A 19,631-nucleotide genomic window follows, 5' to 3' on the forward strand; every position below is an offset into this window, starting at 1 on the left:
GTTTTGTCTTTTTACATTGCTACTAAAGATGTGATTTACACTCCACCAGTGTAGAAGTTCCTTTGCCCATGAGTTTCATGTATGTGTGTGTTACTAATTGGAATCCTCCTTTTGGCTAAAAGAATTCCTTTAACTTTTGTTTTAGGACAGTAATGGGGTGATTAACACTCTTATCTTTTATTGTCTGGGAATCCTGCATTTCTGAAAGCCAGTTTGACGGGATCATGTTTTCAGTAGGCAGTGTTTTCCCCCTTCATCATCTTGTGTTGTCCCCCTGTCCTGTCTTGTTCCCTTTCTGCAGAAAATCTGCTATTATCCTCGCTCAAACTCCCTTTTATATACTTCCTTTTTTTGCTGTTTTCAGGCTCCTGCCTTTGCCTTTTATTTATTTTTTAAGAGTAGGAAAAATTTATTGAGAGAAAGAAAGCTTCTGTCTAAGAGAGACAGAAGGGGGACTGGAAAGTGGGCTGCCCGCTCACCCTACTTCTCCAAGATGTTTTATACAGCAAAGCCATGTGGGGAGGTGGGTACAAAATGGGACAAAACTGTAAGATCCAATGGAAAGTTACAAGGTGGGCATGAGGTGGGGCAAAACCATGACCAACCAATCAGATTACAAGTACAGTCACCCAGGTAATGTTAAGTGGGGGTCAAATGGGGGAGCAGTCATGTAAGCAAGCATAAAAGGGTTTTCAGGAAGGGTGGGCGTCAGGGAGATTTCCCGAATGTTTCTCGCAGACACAGTGTCACAGTCTCAGGAGCCCATTCTTCTATTGGACGGTGCTCCGAGCAGCTTTCACTGTATTTTCTATTGGACCTTGTAAAGAGATTTGGATGATTTTATTTTTTACAGTTTAATTACACTTGGATATGTTCTTACTCGGTTTGAGTATCAGTGAGCTTCTCACACCTGCATGCTAAAGATTTTTTCTGGATTAAAAACTTTGACTATTATTTCTTTAAATAAGCTGTTTTGGCCTGTCTCTTCTCGCACAATTTGAACATTTGTTCTCTTGCTGTTGTCTCATAAGCCCTGGATGTGTCAGCATTTTTATTTTCCTTTTTCTCCTCTGCTGTATATTTTCAAATAACCTGTACCAACACCCCAGATATCCTTTTCTTCTCTGTTTGATCAGTTCTGCTGGTGCATTTTAAAACTCCAAGTTAAAAAAAAAAGAATTCTAACTCACAGTTAAATTTCCCATTTTAGTTACTGCTTTCTTGATCTCAATGAGTTGTCTGTCTGTGCTTTCTTGGAGTATGCTGAGCTTACTTTAAGGCATTTATTTTGAATTCTCGGGTAGATTACTTACCCTTCTTTGGGGTCAGCCAATGGAGACGCGTTGGGTTTTCCCGGGGATGAAATGTCCCCTTCACTTTTCATACGTACTGCCTTGGTTGGAATCTGTGCATTAGTCACTGCTGGCTGCGTCGTGTGCTCATGCTCTGAATCCGTTATCCAGCTGTCTCCTAGCCTGTAGGGTTTCTGCTGAGAAGTCTGCAGTGGTGGTGATAACTTCTCCTCCTCTCTTCCTGCTGCTTTCAGGACCCTCCGGTTCATGTGCACTTCTGATCCTCATGTCATAGCTGTGTTTGCATCGAGTATAACTCGAGCACCAAACTTCCCGTACCTGTATATCTTCCCCCAGTTTTAAAGTTTGTTGTTTTCTTAAGTGAGCTTCTATCCTGTTTTATTTTTTGTCTTGAACCTGTGACTGAAGTATTTACTTTTGATGCTGTAACAGAAAACCCATAATCTTCATTCTTTTTCATTTTTCTTTCATGCAACAACCTGCCTACAAGTTCATAATTTCTTCTACTTGATCAGTTCTGCTATTGAGGGTTTCTATAGTATTTTATTTCATTCAATTTAATTACCTGCAATATTTTTGTTTGACTTCATTATTTCAATGTTTAATTTTTCTGATTCTTTCTTGGATCATTGCTCCATATTTTCTTGGTTTGCTGAGCTGGTTTAGAATGGTAATTTGGAATTCTTTTCATGCTGTTCACACAGGCTTGTTTCTTTAGGGTCTGTCAGTGGCACACTCTTTTGTGATGGCGTATTTCCTTGACTCCCCTTGGTTCTTGTGGTCACAGTCTGTGCACTGGCAGCAGCTGTTCTAGCCTGGTGGACTGTCTGAAGTACTCTTCAAACGTCAGCCTGACCAGAGATCCCCGGGAGACTTTGTGGCGTGGCCCCTATGCCTGGGTCTGCTGTTGCACTGAGGGATATCCTAAGTCTGAGCCCACTGTGGCCAGGCAGGAGACCCACAGCCAGAGGCTGGTAGCATTAGGTGCATCTGAAGCGTTGTGGCTGCTGAGGCTTGTCTGCCTCTGAGGCTCACCTGAGTCTGTGGCTGCTGCAGTTTGCTGCTGGTGCTGTCGAGTAAACTGGACCCTCACTGTAGTGGCTGCTGGTTACTTTCTGGTGCTGGGGCAAATCTTCAGGCTCAGTCCACAGGCACTTCTCTAAGGCAGGTTCATGAGTGTCTGCTCAGTGTTGGCTTCTCTTGTGGTAGGCTTAGTGTTGGAGTCCGAGGCAAAGTCTTGTGCATATTTCCTTCTTCTTCATCTGTAGTGGACAGGGTCTCTGTCCACACCACACTAAGGTCGGGGGATGGCTGACACATGTACTGTGAAATTGTCTTTAGTACTCCCTTTGATGTGGCTTTTGTTTTTATGCCATTACCAGGTGCTATGTTTTTACTTGTTTTTCTTAGCCATTGAGAAGGTATTTTATGTGTAGATAGTTGTTCATGTTGATGTTTCTGTGGGAGTGAGGCATCCCTGGGTTATCCACCACCTTGTTCTGCCCTCTCTTTCCCATACTTTGGATGAGCTGATCCTTCTATGTGCAGTGATACAAAGCCACATCAGGGAAAACCAAACCTGTCAGCTTTAGACCTACTGGGTCAACAGATAATGCAGTTCTGTCACTTGGATCACATGTTCCAATCTGCTTGGAGAACTACTAATCCCCTGTTCAAAGGTTTTATAAAGCACTGTCACTTTTATTTCACAAGAGGAAATACTAACTCTTCTGCTCCATTTCTTTGCTTTCATATTCCTGCTAATTAATGTATCACATAGGCTTGATTTGTTAATTGTTTCCTCCACAAAACAAAAATGTGTCATCAAGCGTCTTATTAATTTTTTTATTTTTTTGGTACCGGGGATTGAACTCGGGTCTTTGCACTTGCAAGGCAGGCCACCAAACCGCTGAGCTAAATCCCCGGCCTGTCTTATTCATTTTTGACACTCCAGAATATACTGAATTCTGGCACAGAGTAGACATTGAAAGAAATGAGCTAAACATTGACATTTGTGGAATCAAAAAATCTTAACTGTAGTTGATAAAAAGTGGTGAAACAGCTTGAGAGACAGCAGAATACAACACCCGCGCCCCCCCGCCCCTTCCCCTTCAAAAACAAAACCCAGCAGCACATTTAAAGAGAGCTGTATGCACTCCTGCCTGGCATGATAATATCCCGAGCAAAGCTTTCCAAAGCAATGTTTCATAGTAGAAGAGAGAGAACAGAATTCAGAACAGATTCCTGGGAAATTCTTATTGTGCAAAGGAAGTTTGCTTTGAAAAGTAATTGAAGAGATGATCCAAACAATGATAAGTAGGAAGCCGGAGAGTGCAAAGAAAGAAAGATGGCAGAGACTTCTGGGGCAGAAAGGAATTTTAATGTGGAGAGGTGAAAGTCAAGGAGCAACCACAGACTGAATCAGCAGCCTTTGTCATACTTTGTTTTTATTTTTTGTACCGGGGATCGCACTCCAGCCCTTCTACTTGGCGAGGCAGGCGGCTGAACCACTGAGCCAAATCCCCGGCCCTCTTTGTCATACTTTGTTAAGGGAGAAGCTAGTTCCATTGACAGACTTAGAACATGAAATATGGTTTTTGCTCATAGGGAGACATATTTTCTTGTGAGTTACACAACATCACACTTGCAGTCTTTATAGCCTGCACTCTAGAGAAAAAGTGTGTTTTAGAGTGTTTTACACAAGTTTGTGGAATGTTGACAACTATTCATATGATCTAGATAACAAATTCTTCTTTGTAATAATCACATCCTTTGAGCGTAGAGAAGTGCATATAGAAACTTCTTAACTGTTGAGGAGGAAAATTTAACTTGCTTTGTATTTTCTTTTGCACAAAATCTGCAGGTTTTGCAGCAGTTTTGTTGTACCAAAATATCAGAGCACCCACACCAGGTATCAGCATCAGTAAAAATCTCACATTTCTAAGGTTCTCACATAGCACTTTCAGCCTCCTCTGTAACAGGTGTGGAAACACTGCTGTGTCTTCGACTCTGGAAAAAAAATTAACTTCTTACAAATTATATTCTAAAACCACACAGTGTACTGATGTTTACAGAGTAGGATCTTAAGTTTCTTATGTCCTATTTTTGTCCCATTCCCAAGTTGGCTTTCTTTCTTAATTACTACTGGATCACTTGGAACTTTGGTATACTTCCTGATTTCCACATTAAGAATATTAATGGTTTTCTTGAACTCACAGATGCCAGCATCCCCAAATTCACCCTAGCATCTCGTGATTCCACCATTAACAATTCTTCCCCAGATATCACTTTGACTTTTAGGTTATTGATCCTTTTTAGATCCACCAACTAATCTTGCATCCCTAGCAATTGCTACAGTTTGGCTTTAGTTTTACCTGTTTCAAACTTTATGAATGGGCTATACATAGTCTTTGAGTCTTGCTTTCTATACTAAGCATGTTTAAAATTCCCTCCTATTTGTAAGTATAGTTGGATGCCATTTTAATTGTTATACAGAATTTCATTAGAGTAATTTACTCTGATGTATCCCCACTCAGTCACATTTGTGTGTTGCCACTATGCAGTTATTATAAAGACTGCTCCATATTATTACTGGAAATGTATCTGAGTACATCTGACAAACATTGGTATATACTAAGGAATTAATTACTAACTGTGTAAGATTATGCATATTTAATGTTTAGAAGGTAATGCCCAAATGGCTTTTAAAGCTGTTGTGATCATTTATACTTCAAGTAGGAGTGTGGCATTTCTTTTATCTGTAGTCTTTATTATCACTTGGAATTGTCAGTATCTTGAGACTCAGTCATTCTATTGGGCACTTAATAGTATCTCCTTTTTTTTTTTTTTTTTTTTTTTTTTTTGGTACCGGGGGTTGAACTCGGGTCCTTGTGCTTGCAAGGCAGGCCACCGAACCGCTGAGCTAAATCCCTGGCCCAAGATTCTCCTTTAGTTTTAATATGTTTATTGAAATGATTTGTATCTGTTATTTTACCATTTCTTTTCTCTATATCTCATGTAGTGTGTCCTTCCTTTACCTGCCATAAAATTACTGTGTTAACTCCTTTGATGCTTAATTTTAAATTTTCTTAGTTATAAATATGCATCATATCACAATCTATCTCAGGTGAATGCTAATTCCAGTAACACACAGCAACTGTGTCCCACAGAGCTCCACTCCCTTGCTCTTCCCTCGGTGCTATCTACAGCCACGCACACTCTGTCCCCAGCTCCACGGTGCTGTAGCGGCAGCTTCCCTAACACGCGCTGATTGAGCATGGGTTGGCAAAGTATGACACGTGAGTAAATCGACCTGTTGCCTGTTTTTGCTAACACAGTGTTATTGAAAAAAATCCATCACCCCTTCATTTATGTATTGTGTATGGATACTTTTGTGCTAACTGGTAGAGCCAAGAAGTCATGATGTATGGAATTAATGTTGCTTATTAGCAACCTTCAATGAAGGAGATTACCCTGGATTACCTGAGTGAGCCCAATGCAGTTTAGTGAGCTGTTAAATAAGTTAAAGGAAGAATGTACAAAAATGTATCTATTGTGATTTTTTAAGTCCCTTATGGTTATTCTTAATGGTGCTTTTCATTCCCTGAATTTCATCTGACATCTCCTCTTTTCAGTGTTTCCTACACGGCATTTCTGCTAGCAGTGTATTCTCTGTTCACTGTGTATGTCTTTATTTTATCATTTACATTTTCTGAAGGATAATTTTAAAGGATATAGAATTCTTACTTGAATGGTATTTTTCTCTAGCACCTTAATATCCCACCCCACTACCTCCTGGACTCCATTGTTTCTGGTGAGAAGTCAGCTGTCGGCATTACTATTTACTGAGCCATTCTCTTGCTACTTTCAATATTTTCTCTGTTTTTAAAACTTAGCTTAACAGAAGTGACTGGAAGGGATTGCTTTGTGTTTACTCTAGGGATCACTGAATTTGTTCATGTATACAATGATCTTTTCTATAAAATCAGCTGAATATATTTGGTAATTATTTCTTCCACTTTTTCCCCTGACTATCAATTTCTATGGGATTCCCATTAAACATTCTCACTGTTTCCTCAGTGGTTTCTTTTTTTTTCTCAATGGTTTCTGAGGTTTTGTTTACTTCTTTTTTCCACTTTTTCTTTATTTATCTTTTTTTGTGCTATCTTCCTACTGGTTGATTTTTATCTTCTGTTGGCTCAAATCTGCTTTTCAGCCTTTCCAGTGAGTTTTTCACTTCAGTTATTGTATTCTTACAGTACAACTTCAGAATTTTTTAAAAAAAATAATTGCTGATAGTATCATCTGATGAGTCATCACTGCCATCCTCTCATTTTTCAAACATATTTACATTATTGACATCTTTCTTTTTATTTATTTTTTTGGTGCTGGGGATTGAACTCATGATCTTATGCTTGCTAGGAAGGTGTGGTACCACTGAGCTAAATCCCTGGTTCCTTTGTTTAGTATTTGTCTTCCCCTTCCCTCAAGAGACTATATCTCCTGAGTGCTCTTTTCATTGTATTGGTCACTATTTTGGTGTTGCTGAAAACTGGCCATTTTACATAACAAGTTGTAGTAACTCCGAATTCTGATTGCTTCATCTCCCCCAGAAGTGGTGGTTGTTTCTCTCACTTTAGGGACTTGCTTCTACTACTTGTGGGGAGTCTGTTTCTCTTGAATATATGGTCTTTGACTATCTGTGAACTTTTACATGTTTTCATTCTTGGATTTTACTTTTAAGACCTGCTTCTGAGGGTTCTCTCCTGTTTACACTCTTTCCCACACTGGAATGCAGCCTCTTTGACGGTGGGAGGTACTGTTTTCTTAAACTTGGCATCCTCATGCCTATTACAATGCCTATCAAATAGGAGACTCTCCACTAATATGTGAGAAAGAATAAGTGAATGTTAGCCATCTAGTTATTTTAAACCTGTGAGGGAATGATATTTCTAACAAGCTTTTATGGCATAGTGAATTGTTAGGCATTTTGGAAATATGATTCTGCAATTACACTTTCAGGAATATATCATTTACAGAAATAGTAGTCTCTCACGTGTATACATATTTGTATTGAAATGTTCTTCAAGTTATTGCTTATAATTTTGAAAAAAAACATGGAAAAAAGCTAAATATGTAGTAAGAAAAGAATACTAAATACTAAGAAATACAATATAGCCTTGTTTAGATATGTTTTGTAATGGAAAAATGCTTAAGATAGTTGCAAAAACTGAACATGACAAAATACTGTGACTATGATCAGACAGGTAATTAGTAGAAAAGAAAACTGTGTTGTAAGTCCTTTTTGTGGAGAGTTCGATATGTGGGTATATGAGCACTATAGGGGACCATTCATTTTTATTGTATGATTTAAAAATTATTTAGAGTTTTCTGTATTTTTATAGTTTTATGTTTTCTATTTATAAACTACAAGAAAAAGTAAAGATTATCACACATTTCATTTTTATTCTTTACAAACATAATGCATAGTGTACTTCATCTCCTCATAATAAACTCCCTGGAAATCAACAGTGCTCAGTCTTCCCGAGAAAACACTTACCAAACTGGCACACATGAAGATCGAGTGTGTAAGGGCAACACAGAATTCCAGGTGGTAGACGGTAATTAACACACGTGAAACTTCCCTCCCCAGTTTCTGTAATCAAGAAATGGGGGCCAGGTATTTAGCTCAGTGGTTCCACTGCCTGCCTTGCAAGCACAAGGACCCAAGTTTGATCCTTGCTACTACAAATAAAAACAAAACAACAACAACAAAAAAGAAATAGGGGGAATTTTGCATTATTATCTTTAGTAAGTGCAAACATGCTCTTGGAAGGAGCTTCTGATATAAGAATGAAGGAAACCAAGAGATTTTTAGACAAATGATCCCTTTGTCTATTAAGGAAGCTATTATTAATTACAAACTTACTTAAATTTGTGGTGATAAGTACCTCACATAAATATTGCTATGATATTTTATGAAATTATTTAGAAATTTAGAGCTTCAAAGACTATTTCATACTGAAGCACAAGGTGATTGTCATTTGTGGCATAAACTGATATCTTCTGTTGCTATTGGAAAGACACTTTCAACAATACACATATGACTGGTGCATCATATGACTTATATTGGACGCCACCCGAAGAAAGTGCTCTTGTGCTGGCTATGTAAAGACAGAAATTGTACTCAGACCTGGAATTCTGCTTGCATCTTTCTTTTCCTCTATCTTTGTTGGCTTTAATGTCTTTTATATGCAAGAAATTTATTAAGCGGTAGAACTAAATGTAGGAACAATGATATAAAAACTTCCTCAAAGTTTATAATCAAATAGAAAAGATAGAAAAGTAATATAAAGTTACACAAGATAAGATTAATATGTCAATAACTATAGGGAACAGGAGGGTCACTGAAAGCCACATATCCAGAAAGTCTTCAAATGAAAGCAATACTGTTTCTGGAACAATGTTAAGTCAGCAAGCCTGCCCTTCTGTGCTAACGTCAGTTTAGGGTTGTACAGTATTTCTGGTCACTTAAAATCAAAAGAATCCTAATTTTAAAAGTTCAAATTAAGAATAAATGATATTTAGCATAAATTTGATATTTAGAATAAGATAGTGGAAAGAGAGGTCAGGTCAAGTTTTTGGACTTAGGAAATTGAAACAAGGACGTTTTACAGTATTGCACTTTCAGAGAGATGAATAATTTCGATTGTATATCTTTGAAATGAGAAGAAATGAAATATATCCAAGCAGAAAAGTCAAACTAGCCATTGTGACAAACAGGCCAGGTGTGTGGGAAAGAGCACAGCAGTGGATGAATGGAGCTGGACCAACATCTTCCCCATGTACACACAAGGGCACTGTGCAACAGAAGCTACACTCCCTCAAGGGTCGCTCGCACTGGTGGTACTGAGGGTAGGGTCTGAATGAATGCAATGTGGTGTGGCCATTCTGCTGTACTGGGAGCATATTCTGAGCATGCATCCTGGGGCCAGCTGAACCTACCCAGGTACCTCAATAGCTTCATGAGATTGTGGGTTAGCCGAGTGCTCTGCCTGTGTTAGAAAAGCTGTCACATGAAAATCGTGCAGAATGTTGGTTGCCTGAATAAATGTCGGTATATAATACTACAGTGCACTGGGAAAGGGAGTGGAGGGCTGACATACAAGTTCATTTTGTACAACTATTCATGGCAAACAAAGCCAAAACTTGTGACTTGGGGGAAATTACAAAGTGATCATTAATATACTAAGTGCAGATCAGACGGACACAGCCTGTGAGGGTTGGCAATACTGACTGAGGAAGGCAGGCGCCACGTCCCGCAGAGTTGAACGTGGCCCTCAGGGGGTGAACGCTGGGTGACTGTAGGCGGCAGGAGAGGGTGAGGGCCCCAGAGGCTTGGGTCTTGAGAGGAGATCTGGTTTGTGCCTGTGACATGCAGGGCTGACATAAAAGACAGGCAGCGGCCCCACCCGACTCTGGCTTCCTGTCTCTGGCTGAGCATCAGCTCTCACACTGCTTTGTCCCTGCCACAAAGCCATCTGCCACCAGGCTGTCATTGTAGCCCAACAAACTCAGCTTTCTTCTCTAAATCTGGGAGCTACACGAACCTCTTTTTCTTTATCAGTACCTAGCTGCAGTTACTTTGCAATAGAACAGAAAACAGACTAACAGGGCAGGTCTTGACAGTTATACCACAGGGCCCTAAACTGGTAACTGCAAGCGTACAGATGAGATGGTGACTTCAATATTTTAAAATAATTAGATACTGAAGAACTTAAGCCCTCTCTCCTTATTGTCTGCCTTCAGAATTAGAACCTAAGATTTCCATATTCCACCTCCAGAGCAAGAAGGAATTTTCGGACCATTTGTAGGAGAATCTGGCCATGTTGATTTAAGCCATCGTTCATCACACACTGTGTTTTGAGGCACTGCACTTTCTTTCATTTCCATCACTGCCGTCCAGGTTTCTGTTCTCCTTCTGCTAATGGCTGTCTGTGTAATACACTGTCCTGTGGAGAGGAGACGTGCAGGGGAGGAAAGAGCAGGCAGATAACCCTCCACCTACAACTTTTCTAGCCATTGTTATAATTGTTATCTATTTGCTTCTGTTGGGCAAACAAGGAGGAGCTGCTATCTAATCTGGGACACTTTTACAACCTTCGCTAAAGAACCGATCATCTGTGATTCGGAATTTAAGGTCAACACAACTGAAGTAAGTCTATTGTGCTATCAGTAAAAATACTGACACTTCCTAGAGAATGTCTCAGAAAGCAATATAGTTATTTCTGTAGTATAAAGTTGGTAATTGGATACATGACTAGAAATAAGGCAGCCCTGCGTACATTTATCATTTGGGGACTTGGAGCAGAATTCAGCTAAGGCAGAAAGAGGTTGTTATGAAAAATTCTGTGCTAATTTAGAAATCATTAAGTGTGGACAGTTTGAATTGTACGTATCAACAGCAGAATTCTTTTGTTGACTTTGGGAACGTTTTTATGCTCCAGAATTATTCTTTTCTTGCATTTAAAGAATCACAAATGACTCTAAGTGAAATACACAGATCCTTAGCACTGAAGTCTTGCTGTATTTTAATTAGGCAAGTCAAGAGTTCAAATAGCTTATTAGTATTTCCTAAAATTATATATCTTAGAATTATTTTGAATTAAAACTGTCAACCAAGCATTGAATGACAAACAATGAATGTCTAATTTTGCCTTCTAAGTCTTCAAAATAATGGAAAACATAATTTTGAAATGAAGATGTTTTTATAGAATTTGTCACTTACCGCTTGTCCGTAATTCTTATATGATACAGAGTGAAATTTAGACAACTCCACCACTGTCAGAATTATTGCAATCAACGTAACAATCATGCATAAAATATCCAGGCTCAAAGAAGACACAATCTGAAGGGAGACAGAAGAAGTTTATTACATTCAGAATACACATTTTGGTTAAATTGTTTGTTTTGCTAGTAAGTTGATCCAGCTGTGAGGATTTAGAAGAGTCTGTATGTCTACGATTCATATAAATATTTTTCTGGCTTACTGGAAACCCACTTAATCTAGAGGGAACATTAGAGTATCATCAAGCTGATAAGTATCAGCCTTCCAATTCCGTGGGGTTACAAACACTGAGCTTTACAGTTTGGAATTTTAGTCCAATTTATTCAGACGTCAGGGCTTTTAGTGGTGTACGTTGCAGCACACAATGTTTATGTTCCTTATATGAAGTGGGTCCATGTCCATAAAACATCTCAATCCTTTTTTCATCCCCTTTACCTCCTCTGCCACCCACCCCCTTCCTTCTCTGGATCCCCTTCCCATCTGAGAAAGAGCCATCTCTCTACTTTCTACTATCCATCTTTTATTTTGCTTTTTATTATTGTTATTATTATTATTGGTTTTTTGTGACAGGGTATCACATGTAGTTGAGACTGACCTGGAACTCACTATGTAGCCCAGGCTGGTCTCGAACTCACTGTGCTCCTCCTGCCTCAGCCTCCTGAGGGCTGGGATTACAGGCATGTGCCACCACACCCTGCTATTTTGCTTTTTATTTATATTTTGTGTTTCTCATATAAGAGAAACCATCAGTATTTAAGCTTGTGTGTCTGATTTATTTCACTTAACACGATGGTCTCAAGGTGCATCCATTTTCCTACAAATGTCTCAAATTTAACCTTTATGGCAGAGCAATACTCCACTGTGTGAAAAAACCAGACTAATTTCTTTCAGCTCTAAGAGTCTAAGACTATTTTTTTAATTCTACAAATTTAGAATCTTTAGTTTTAAGATTGCTTTTCTTTCCAATATCCTTCCTCCTACATCATAGATCATTTTTTTTCTAGACAAATACCTTACTTTGTTACAAGATAAAATCCTGCTTCCAGATTGGAAGGCTCAGAAAATGAAGTTTTACAGCACTGTCTACACATAAAGGCATTGGATCTTATAATTTTTCTAGTCAATATTCATGTAATGCTAAAAGGTAGAACATCAAACAAAACAAAACATTTAAATTTGGAAGTGTTTACATAAGGTAATAATGATACATGACATCTACTGCATATTTGTCTACATTAATTTATATGATACTGGATTGTCACTTAATTTCTTCATGTGTTTTATGGGGAGGGTAGATTCCTTCATGGTTTGCACGTTGTTTTTTCCATTAAAATCTACTGTTTACTTTGGTGACACGTGATTTCTAGAGATATCCCAAACATTTCAACTTACCAGGCTTCGCGTTGGATTCTTTGTTGCTTTTATTATGCAAGCTCCCGATAAGATAAACTGGACATTAAAGAGACATGTATAAATACTTGTTGATAATGACTGCCAACTTAAAATGGTTTTTAATTCCCTCTTCTAAGTCAATTATTTTTACAATACTAAGAAAATTTAAAGACAGCTTACTGGAAAGGATGGGATAACTTTCCATCATGAGGTAATGATGTCAGAAGGTAATGGTTGTGGGAAGTAACAGTAGGGTCACTTGTAACACAAGTATTCAAAGAGTAGTGGACAAAGCGCAGGTGTGGTTGTATCAGTCACAGATAGCCTAACAAGTCCTGAGCAAGACTGCCTCGTGTGTGTGTGTGTGTGTGTGTGTGTGTGTGTGTATGTGATCTCAAACATAACCAGCAATGTTCTCTCCTTGTAACCCAGCGACTGGATTGACCCTATTATGTTGGGAAGATGGAGGAGCTTTGTATAAATGCTAACTAAAAGATAACTAAAGCCACAGTTATGTGACTGGGATTCATACACGAATTCAAGATATATCCAAAGTAATGACAGAGTTTTTCTGCCCTAACTGATCTACCTACAGCACAAAAACAACAGAAACACAAGAAAACAAGGCAACAGCGGCTCTCATGGGCACTGCAGCAGAGGAACTTATAGGCAATGAGCTAAAAAAATAAAAAAATTCAAATGGTAAAAATGTTTGAAGAGATAAAAGTAGAAACAAATAAGCATACTCATAAGATGTTTAGTGTGCTTAGAGATTATTTAAATGAACAGATAAAGGAATTTATAAAATATCCATTGAATTTAAAGAAGACACAAAAACAAGCTTGTTAAATTAACATGTTCTCACTGGCTTGAACCACCAGAGCTACAGCATAACTGTCCCATTGGGCTGTATAAGCTGTTGTGAATGTGTTAAACAAAAGATATGAATGACTATTTTGTTAAATAGTTAGAAACCGTGAAAAGAAATCAAGCAACAATCCAAAACATGGAAAACTTCAGTTGAGACTATGGTAGGACACGTGGCCAGTGTGAGGGGAGAGTCAGAGCTGAAGACAAGGCTATGCAGCAAATCCCTACTCGGTGTTACCCAACAGCTCCAGCTACAAAACCAGAAATAAAAACAAAATCAAAACTCAAAACAATGAACTAATCTAACATTTATAGGAATAAAGCTAAGATTAGAAGATGTCTCCAAAGCATAAAAATTTATTCATGAAAACGATAGCCGGAAGTTTTCCAAACATAGAGGAATAATTCAATTTCCAGGTGTAGGAGGCACATACAGCGCCAAATACCCACGACCAGAAAAGAACATCTCCATGAAACATCGTAATCAAAATTCCAGAAATGCAACACAAAGACAGACTACTAAAAGCTGTCAGAGAAAAACAGCAAGGAACCTGCAAGGGCAAGCCTGTCAGCAGATAGCTGGCTCAAATGGGACCTCTAATCCTAGTTTTCTGAGGTACCTCCATATTGATTTCCACAGTGTTTGCACCAGTCTGTACTCCCACCAGCAGTGGAGAAGGGTTGTATTTGCTATCTCTTAATTTCTCTCTTCCTATATTTTTTTATTTTGGGGGTGAGTGTAGTACTGGGAGTTGAACTCAGAGACTTTACACTGAGATACATTTCCAGACCTTAAAAAAAGTTCTTTTTCCTGGAGATAGTGTCAGACCAAGTCAATAAGTTGCCAAGGTAGGGCTTGAACTTGGGACCCTCCTTCTCATGTATCTTAAACCAACTCCAATCAGGCTTTTGCCTCCCAAACTCAGTGAAAATGCTTGTCACGTTTCCTGTCAGTCACCACATTGCTGAACTCAGCAGCCAGTTCTCAGTTTTCATCTTATTTGCTGAATCAAATCTCTCCCTATTTTTTGTAATATAGTACTTGCTTCTTGTGACTTCCAGCGTGCCTTATTCTCCAGGTTTCCCTCCTCTGCAACAGCTGTGTGAATACCACAGGAGAGGGCAGGCAATGACAAACGTGGGGAAGGACTACTGACTTGTGCGAGGGTCCAGGTAAACACTGTTAAGTGCAGTTAGGTCCTGGCTTTGATGTATCTCAGGACAATCCACCCTAGCAGTGTCACTACGTATTCACTTTTGTACACTCATCTCTGGAAACAGCACTTGTAAATCAAAGGTACTCAAATCAAATTTGTTGAAAGAATTTAACTTTGAATACATTACCAGTGCAGCATTTAGTTACAGAATCCCCCTGGAAACAGGTTAGAATCTCTGCTGAACAATCATGTAGGAGACTGAGACAATCATTCTGCATAGTAACCAAAGACAGAGCAAAGACCTCTGTTTTTTTTCATGTGGTACAGAGGATTGAACCCAGGTCCTTTGCACTGAGCTACATCCCCAGCCTCTTTTTCTTATTCATGCATGTTTGCCATACATGACTAGTTTCATTGCAGGTAAGTGGTACATGTATACATGCATATGACACATTGTAATTTTTTTTAAAAAAACTTTTTTTTGAAACAAGGTCTCATTAAATTTGCCGATTTGCTTGAACTTGTGATCCTCCTGCATCTGCCTCCTAGAGTGCTGGGGTTACAGGCATCTACCATCACAATTGGTTCCCTCTTTTTTTGTTTAGAAAAATTTTCCAACCTTCTACTATTGACATGGATATTATTCACTTAATGATTAAATCAATATAAATGTCTACTCACAAAAACTCCCCACAGTGTGCATCCTGTTTTGTACGTTAAAGGTTCGTATTTCCCAAAGACTCCTTTAATTTGTCCCATATATAAAACCAGCAGGAAATACCACATTAAAACATTAAAGATGCCAAGCATAATCTGGATAGTCTGTGAGAAGAGAATATTATTAGTATTGAACAGTGTAATATAAAACACAATTCCAATAAGAATTAACTAGAAGAGACATTCATGTCTTTACAAAAGATGAAAGTTTAATAGCCATGCACTTAACAATGTGTTTCCTGAGCTCGTGAGCCCAGACAGAAGGCCCTAGCCAGGAAAGCTCAAGGGTTCCCAAATAGAAGTCAGGTTGTTCCATAAGAGTAGCTCTGACCAGTTGTCTCATAAGAGAGTTAGCAACTTGGTTATATGACTGGCGATCCTCTCCTCCTGCTAGGTAATGGCACGAGGGGTCACTATTGAGAATAGTTCAGAGTAATGTGGCTTCTAATCTTCTCGGATGCAGGAAGTTGTCTGGTCAACATTTTCTTGTATGTTGCAATTTAGGAAGGAGAATAACTTTTTGAGTCTTATAAAGGTTTACCTTTTCTTTCAAGGAATACTTGGTATGAGTTTTTTCACAAGTATGCTAGACTGAGGCACAATCTAACACAACCATTTAAAGGATATCCAAGCTGGACTTCTGTGAATTAGGTCTTCATGTTGGATAAGACAGGTTAGAGTGGGGGAGAATTATTACTCAATTTTGGTTTTTCAGAATGCAATTATTCTCTCAGTAAATATGTCTTAGTAAATTTATTTCTGAATTTATATGTCAACTGGTAATTCATATACTGAATCACATTTAATTAGTCTTTAAAATGACAGGATTTTATTTTCATTTTCATATAAACTTTAGTAGGAAGCTATTAAATCTCTTAAGGGTCCTAGCAAATCTTTACAAATCAAGTACTCTATGAAACACATTAATACAACTGGCTAACTATAAAGATACATTTTAAAGAAGATAGTTTCTTTTTCAAAGAGGAACATCTCTTTTCTGATAAGGATCTTATGTATTATAGATTTAGAATTTAAGGTTTTTCTGATGCATCAAATTTACAAAGGTGGTATCATTTTAGAGGGTCTCAATTTGATTGGGAGAAATATTTCTCACTAGATTGAAGGTTCCCAAGGGCATGGACTTTGGTTTTCTCATCATGGTCCTGTGTTCCACACAGTGCAGGCCCTCAGTGAATACCTACTATATAGGCATATCGCTGTCAAGAGTACTAATTCCCCATGATTATAAGGAGCAGACTTGAAAAATATTGTCTCTTTATATCACTGGACACTGTTCTTTAAGATTATGAAATATTCACACATTCACATACTCACATAAAGTCAAGGCTTTGCCAGTGCGTGAATGACAAGATGGGTTTTCTTATTTAAAAACAGTTCTTACTCAAAAGCCAATGAATGGGGTCCAGGAAGTCAAACTTCTTCCCTCTCACTCAAAAAAAAAAAAAACAAAAAACAAAACAAAACAAAACAAAAAATTGGAAGGGCAGTTTGGGGGAGAAGAGTCATGGCTTTCATTCAGTGTCCATAGTGGTCTGTGACCTCAGAAGGTTAAGTAAGTACCTCTGCTAACAGTCAGGAAGGAGACTTAGACAAATGGTTTACACAGTATCCGAACTCAAAGAAGTTAAAGTCAGGGAGAATGCTTTCTCCTCTGTAGATTTCAAAGTGCATGATCCTCATAATTCCTTCCTGTTTACTAAGAAAACTAGATAAATGGCCTGTAATTTAACAGGTTAATAGCTTACTAGAACAAATTTATAATAGAACAAATGAATTTATAATCATTTTACTATACAGACAAAACAGCAATGATATGTTTTTCTCTAAGTTAAACAAAACATGTAAACATTCGTTCTCTAAAATTTTACTACTTATTTTGTTTTCACTACTATCCAGCATGTACTTGTTTGGTTAGTACAATTACTTCTAAGCACAGTTTTGTTTATGAAAAGAGACATGAGATCAGTCAAAATTTACAGAAGACAATCTACATTTTAAAAAATGATCTTTTATCCTTTGATTGAACTAAATCTTCCCCTTTCCAGATCTAACAATACCACCCTTTCAAAAACTGAAATAATGGGCTGGGATTTGGCACAGTGGTTCCACTGCCTACCTTGCAAATGCAAGGGCCCGAGTTCGATCCCCATACCAAAAAACAAAAAATGGAAAGACCAAACCTGAAGTAATTTATGATCACAAAAGTGGAATATTACTTACCCCTAAAACAAAACTGTCTGCTCTAGAGATTTGTGTACTCCCACACGCCATACTATCAGCACTTCCTCTAGTTGATTTTGTTTCTAATCTTTGGCGATGTCTGTATTATCAAACTTCTAAAAAAAGAAACCACAAAACATATATGTATGATTTTGAGTAGAAAAAACATAAATTTGATTTTTTGTCTACAGTTTTGCAATTTCCTCCCCAACTCAGAAGCAACAGCTTCTTTCTGTGGTTTAATTCTTGAAGGTGTCAGTTAGCGCTCACCTGTCCTGAACAAGTCTCTGTGACTGGAAGGCCTCGCTGTGTGACTAAACATGACTGGTCTGTTACAGATATTATCTCTTAGCGGCAAACTGTGTCTCTAGGTGATAAAGTAGTGTAAGAGCCACTTAGGGACTAGGAGCTGTGGCAGTAAAGCTACTAGTCAGTCAATTTTCAGTAAACTTTCAACAATTCATTCGCAATTAACTATCAACTTGAGGCAATTTATAATGTCATATTTATGCTTTCAAAACCGAGCTCTTGCACTTAAATTCGCCAACTGTGATTTTTCCTGATACATACCTGCTACCTTGTTCTTTGTGTATTAAAAGAACTGCTTTTCCTATCAGATACCTTATCAAAGTTGCTCCTGTAAGTCTAAAGGTATCTCCTTTTCCTTTCTTCCCTATTATTCCTGTATTTCTTCCTTGTGTTTAGATCACATTTACATAAAATAAAATTCTAGTTAATACTTCTATCCCCTTTGGGGACTTCATTCCTGTGTAGAAGTAAAATTCTATATACGCTAGTGTGTAACACATAAACCAGTAGCATGAGTCATGCCACCTGAAAAGATCAATTTTGGTCTTGATCTTTTCAGGAGGGAGATGAAATGACCCCAAAACTTCAAAGTTCAATGACGACTATTTTAATGAATCTTTGGTTTCTAAAATTTATTTTCTTAGTGCCTCTAAATGCTACAACAACCAGTGATAGCAAAAGAGAAAAAAATATGTTAGTAACTGAAGTAAGCTATATATACTGACACCGTATTTCAGAACTAACAAAAGGTTTAGGCCTATAGGCAACAAGTTTAACATCTCTGTCCTGATGAAATGAGAGGTCATAGAATTATAGAATTTGTGTGATGGTGAAAAGTTGTATCAAGACTGCTACTGTCACTTTTCATAAAACAGGAAAGTAAAAATAAGTCATTTTGTGTATACAGATACATTAGTTTCACAGTAATTCTTTGCACTGCTTGACAGTGAAAGATGTATGAAGAGACTTGGGAGAAAAAAATGTTTCTAGACTCTCCATCAAGCCACCACCAAAGCCACCCTAAATGAAGTATTCATCAAACTACGAATCAGAAAAAATAATGTGTTTGCCTGTGTTTAAAACTCCCAGCTTGGCGATGGAAGAAAGCAGTACTCCAGTTTTTCATGAAGTAACTGGCTGGAATTCTAAAAACAGTCTACATTTGGCTTTTCTACCACTCAACCTCGCATTCTATTTTTATAAAATTAGTAAAAATAATAAAGTTATAGTTTGTTTTTATTTTCTGGTGATCCCTTCACCAACGCAGAAGCAGCCTTAAACCGGCGGGCCGGCCTTGGGCGCCCGGACCCTGCCGAGGACTGAGGACCCGCGGCTTCCCCGCAGTTTACTCCGCCAGCCCAGGCTGTCCCGTCGCGCTCTCAGGTCCCGGCAGGCTGTGGGGTCCCCGTGCGAGTCCTCACCGGTGCCCAGGCTGAAGAGGGAAGTCCCGCCTGGGTGGCCCTCAGTGCTGGGTGCCCGCACCCTGCCGAGTGGCATCACAGAGGTGGCGAAGTCCAACCTCCTGGTCCCCAGGCGCCCAGGGAACAGGGTCTCCTAGGCAACGGCGCTCCTCTTGCGCATGCCCGCCTCAGGGAGCGCATGCGCAGACGCAATGCGCGAGCAGTCTAAAATGGCCAGGCGGAGCTTGGACCTGAGTTTGGTTTGTGTATGTTCAACCATCCTTGCATCCCTGCTTCTCACACACAAAAGGTCGGGACCATGGATGAAAAATCAGGCTTTCACATTTTCTGGCTTTAGTGAAAAATGTCGACCACAAAGCACTTT

General features: G+C 38.6%; 1 protein-coding gene across 2 annotated transcripts; it reads right to left on the bottom strand.

Annotated features, from left to right (window-relative positions):
- Positions 1-3,679: 3,679 nt before the first annotated feature.
- Positions 3,680-19,424, bottom strand: Ms4a13 (membrane spanning 4-domains A13). 2 transcript variants are annotated; one of them, XM_010633067.2, is made up of 7 exons: positions 19,268-19,422; positions 17,538-17,653; positions 15,261-15,401; positions 12,553-12,609; positions 11,101-11,220; positions 7,873-7,968; positions 3,680-4,322 (listed from the first exon to the last, which is right to left on the bottom strand). In XM_010633067.2, exons 2-7 carry the CDS (start codon positions 17,586-17,588, stop codon positions 4,263-4,265), a joined length of 525 nt encoding a protein of 174 aa, XP_010631369.1. In that variant the 5' UTR covers positions 17,589-17,653; positions 19,268-19,422; the 3' UTR covers positions 3,680-4,262. The 2 variants fall into 2 exon arrangements, 1 of the variants encoding a protein (XP_010631369.1); XR_002025661.2 differs by lacking the exon at positions 3,680-4,322 and adding an exon at positions 10,178-10,324 and having other exon boundaries at positions 7,894-7,968; positions 19,268-19,424.
- Between the last annotated feature and the right edge of the window lie 207 nt (positions 19,425-19,631).

Source organism: Fukomys damarensis, unplaced genomic scaffold, assembly GCF_012274545.1.
Source record: "Fukomys damarensis isolate Sample0158 unplaced genomic scaffold, DMR_v1.0_HiC HiC_scaffold_27, whole genome shotgun sequence".
NCBI classification, from domain to species: domain Eukaryota; kingdom Metazoa; phylum Chordata; class Mammalia; order Rodentia; family Bathyergidae; genus Fukomys; species Fukomys damarensis.